General features: G+C 39.0%; 1 protein-coding gene across 8 annotated transcripts in view; it reads left to right on the forward strand.

Moving 5' to 3' along the window:
* RUFY2 (RUN and FYVE domain containing 2) overlaps nucleotides 1–4776 on the forward strand; it is a 48517-nt gene that overhangs the window by 14057 nt on the left and 29684 nt on the right. For 7 of the 8 annotated variants that reach the window (XM_017513703.2, XM_017513698.2, XM_017513702.2 and 4 more), the window contains 2 exons: nucleotides 523–588; nucleotides 4014–4083. In XM_017513703.2, the coding sequence (XP_017369192.1) occupies nucleotides 523–588; nucleotides 4014–4083 (136 nt within the window). The remainder of the gene's footprint in view (nucleotides 1–522; nucleotides 589–4013; nucleotides 4084–4776) is intronic. The other variant, XM_017513700.2, reaches the window with a different exon arrangement.

Here is a 4776-nt window from a genome sequence, read left to right on the forward strand (position 1 = left end):
TTTTTTTTTTGAGACAGAATCTTGCTCTGTTACCCAGGCTGGAGTGCAGTGGCATGATCTTAGCTCTCTTCAACCTCTGCCTCCTGGGTTCAAGCGATTCTCCTGCCTCAGCCTCCCCGGTAGCTGGGATTACAGACTCCCACCACCGCACCCAGCTAATTTTTGTATTTTTAGTAGAGACAGGGTTTCACCACATTGGCCATACTGGTCTTGAACTCCTGGACTCAAGTGATACACCTGCGTTGGCCACCCAAAGTGCTGTGATTACAGGAGTGAGCCACTGTGCCGGCTCTAATTATGTTTAAATTTAAAATACACTAATGGTATTGTTAAGTGTATTATTAGCAAGTAATTTGTTCAACAAAGGTTATAATTACTTAGTACACAGCTTACTGTTATGTTTTATTTTAAAGGCAAGACAATGTTTTATTGTTTCAGTTTTATAATAATTTTAGATGATTTAGGTTTTTTTGCACTTAATACCTTTTCAACTAGCGCAAAGCTGCTTTTTTCCTCATTTAGGAATGTTCAAATTGCTGCAATATTAGACCAAAAGAATTATGTTGAAGAATTAAATAGACAACTGAAGTAAGTATTATGGATACTTAAAACATTTATGAATATTGTCTTAGGTTTTGTTTTTGTTTTTTTCCCTTCACTTCAGCCTATCCTATTCCTTTCTTCTAAGAGTCTTTGAGAAGGGGTTGAGGGGATAGAAAAAAATGGAAAGTAAGAATACAGAGAATTATTGGAGATAATTCATTTTAAGCAGAAAATGAGAGTCAGATTTTTAAAATTGAATCCTCATAGGGTTTAAATAGAACTTAAAACTTATTGTTGTTCCCTTGACAAAAAAAGGCTAGATAAGGTGAAAGTTTGTATCATTTTGATAGTTCAAAAATTCATTTTTCCTACTTCAAAGGGCTTCATATGTAAATGTGGCTTTCTGTCATCTTCTATGGTGGAAGTTTTTGCCTTCTTACATTGTCAACTGGTCACTAAAGCCATCAGTGAACACACTTGGTGAGAAGAATTTCTGAGACCTGCATGTAAAGTAGTAAAGTGCAGTTCCTTTTTTTTTTGAGATGGAGTTTTGCTTTTGTTGCCCAGGCTGGAGTGAAATGGCACCATCTCAGCTCACTGCAACCTCCCTCTCCCGGGTTCAAGCAGTTCTCCTGCCTCAGCCTCCCACCTACCATTCACCACCATGCCCAGCTAATTTTGTATTTTTGGTAGAGATGGGGTTTCTCCATTTGATCAGGCAAGTCTTAAACTCTTGACCTCAGGTGATCGCCTTGGCCTCCTGAAGTGTTGGGATTATAGGCATGAGCCACTTCGCCTGGCTGACCTTGTTTCAAAATGAATGAATAAATAAAAATAAATGTTTCATTGCTTTTTTTTTTTGTTTTTTTTTGAGACAGGTCTCACTGTTACCCAGGCTGGAGTGCAGTGGCCTGGTCTTGGCTCACTGCCACCTCTGCCTACTGGGCTCAGAGATCCTCCCACCTCAGCCTCCCAGGTAGCTGGGAGCACAGGCTGGTGCCACAACACCTGGCTAATTTTTTGTAGTTTTGATAGAGATGGGGTTTCTCCATGTTACCCAGGCTGGTCTCAAACTCCTGAACTAGGCTTTCTACCCACTGTGGCCTCCTAAAGTGCTGGTATTACAGGTGTTAGCCACTGTACCTGGTCTTCCATTGATTTTCTAATAAAAAGTAGTTATCGTACACTTAGAATATTTCAAAAGTATAGAAAACATAGAAAAAGGTAGAATTCTATTACATATGCAAGAATAAAAGGGAAAAAAGAAAAAGGTAGAATTCACCTATCATTCCTCACTCAAAACTACTATTGAGGGTTTATTGTTTTCAAAGTGCTTTTCTTGATTGTATCCTCACATAAAGGCAAGGTGAATATTATTGTCCAATTTTACAGAAAAGAAACGGAAGCTAAGGAAGGTTTTATAACTTTTTTTTTTTTTTTGAGACTGAATCTTCCCCCATCTCTCAGGCTGGAGTGCAATGGTGTGATCTCAGCTCACTGCAACCTGTACTTCCCAGGTTCAAACAGTTCTGCCTCAGCCTCCTGTGTAGCTGGGATTACAGGTGCCCACCACCATGCCCAACTAATTTTGTATTTTTAGTTGAGTTGAGGTTTCACCGTATTGGCCAGGGTGGTCTCGAACTCCTGACCTTGTGATCCCCCCCACCTCAGCCTCCCAAAGTGCTGGGATTACAGGCATGAGCCACTGTGCCCGGCCGGTTTTACATCTTTCAAGGTGACAGATTTAGGAAGTAGAAAAGCAGGGCCCTTGGTTTTAGGTCTCCCAGACCTGTGTTTGTCGTACCATCAGGACATCCTGGAGCTATTTGTGAGAAACTCAAGTTGTCTACCTAAGAATGATTATATCTTTTTTTTTTTTTTTTGTCTTTTGAGACGGAGTCTTGTTCTGTTGCCAGGCTGGAGTGTAGTGGCGTGATCTCAGCTCACTGAAACATCCGCCTCCCGGGTTCAAGCTAGTCTTCTGCCTCAGCCTCCCAAGTAGCTGGGGCAACAGGCACGTGCCACCATGCTCAGCTAATTTTTGTATTTTTAGTAGAGATGGGGTTTAACTATGTTGGCCAGGATGATCTTGATCTCCTGACCTTGTGATTTGCCCACCTCAGCCTCCCCAAGTGTTGGGATTACAGACGTGAGCCACCGTGCCCAGCCAGAATGATTACATCTTAAAAATGATTTAATATGAATGGAAAAACATTTTTTTTGTTTCACTAGTAAAACTAAAATACCAACACTTGTTTCTGAGTCTGGTATAAAATTATTGAGTTTGCTGAAACATACTATATATAGAATATTACATTTTATTAAGGAAGGTTTTGAGATGATAGTATCAAGCAGGGCTTGGACAACATTCTTTTTTTTTTTTTTTTTTTGAGATGGAGTTTTGCTCTTGTCGCCCAGGCTGGAGTACAGTGGTGTGATCTTGGCTCACTGCAACCTCTGTCTTTCAGGTTCTGCCTCCCAAAGTGCTGAGATTACAGGTGTGAGCCGCCACACCTGTCCAACATTTTAAATAAAACATACGATAATGTCCAATCTTGATTCATTTAAACAAAAATGCAAAAAAAAAGTGTTCATCTGGTATAATCTGACCTTCGACTATTTCCTTTGAAAGACAGGGTGTTTAGCTGCCAGATACTTGATACTAATAACCCGATGCTGGGTATCTCATTGAGAAATATGAATATATTTCTCAAACCATGGTTGACTTTGGAGGTCGAGTTCTTATGAAAATGGAGAGGGGAAACAGAATGGAACTTGAATTAAAGACCATGTTTATATGTTTCATCAAACCATATAAAGTAGGCATTTAAAGTTCATCCTTTTAAATATAATTTTAACAATATTTAGTAATCTTTGTGTGGGATTTTTATTCCCAAATATTTTCAGTTAAATTTAGAAGGACCCTAAGAAGGCAATTTAAAAAAATGAGTAGGCCAGGTGCAGTTGCTGACACTTGTAATTCCAGCACTTTGGAAGGCTGAAGGGGATGATCGTGAGGTGAGGAGTTCAAGACCAGCCTGACCAATGTGGTGAAACCAAGTCTATACTAAAAATACAAAAATTAGCCAGGCACGGTAGTACGTACCTATAATCCCATATACTCAGGAGGCTGAGGCAGGAGAATTGCTTGAACCTGGGAGGCAGAGGTTGCAGTGAGCTGAGATCTCACCACTGCACTCCAGCCTAGGTGACAGAGCAAGACTCTGTCTCAAAAAAAAAAAAGTAGCACCAAATGGAATTTTAATAGAAATATTATTTTGCTACACTCTTTATTGCCCTTCTAACTAAATCAAGTTATCCAAGCTAATGAAATTTTCCACACTCAGAAATTTGGACAGGGCATTGGTGCCTGTCAGTAAACATAATAAGTATGTCTAGGATAACATACGTTTTTGTGCCTTTGTGAGTTTGTGTGATTTTGAATGAGTTTTTTTCTTTATTAATTTCAGCAGCACAGTCAGCAGCCTCCATTCACGAGTTGATTCATTAGAAAAGTCAAATACTAAGCTGATTGAAGAGGTATTGTCTAATGGATAAATATATTTCATGGACCTAGTGTTTGTGATCCTTTTCCATTTTAAGTATGAATGCATTAAGCATACACACAGATGAACGCAAACTCATTGTGGTGCAGTACTTGTAATACAGTTGTAACTAATTATTATAAGTTTTAGAGAAACCATATATTCTTAGGCAAATCCTCAGTTATGTGAATCTGTAAGATACTATATTTGAGATACCTTCTAGAAATGAGCCTCAGAGATGAAACTCACACAAACTCTTCAATATTTAAGCTGTGATTCTCATTTTAAAATCTGGATGACCTGTATTTACCTAGTGAAATCACCTATATTAGAAATTATTGTTGAGTGCAGCAAACCACCATGGCACATGTGTACCTATGTATCAAACCTACACATTCTGCACATGTATCCCAGAACTTAAAGTATAATAATAAAAAAAACACATTAAAAAAAAAGAAATTCTTGTTAAAATGATAACCGTCCCTCTGTTTCCACTCTTCCACTAGTCAGGTTACTTTTCTTCGCAGGTATCACTGCTTGATTATGTTGACCTTTTTTTTTTTTTTTTTTTTTTTTTTTTTTGAGACAGAATCTTGCTCTGTTACCCAGGCTGGAGTGCAGTGGCATGATCTTAGCTCTCTTCAACCTCTGCCTCCTGGGTTCAAGCGATTCTCCTGCCTCAGCCTCC

The sequence above is a fragment of the Cebus imitator genome, unplaced genomic scaffold, assembly GCF_001604975.1.
Source record: "Cebus imitator isolate Cc_AM_T3 unplaced genomic scaffold, Cebus_imitator-1.0 Scaffold499, whole genome shotgun sequence".
NCBI classification, from domain to species: domain Eukaryota; kingdom Metazoa; phylum Chordata; class Mammalia; order Primates; family Cebidae; genus Cebus; species Cebus imitator.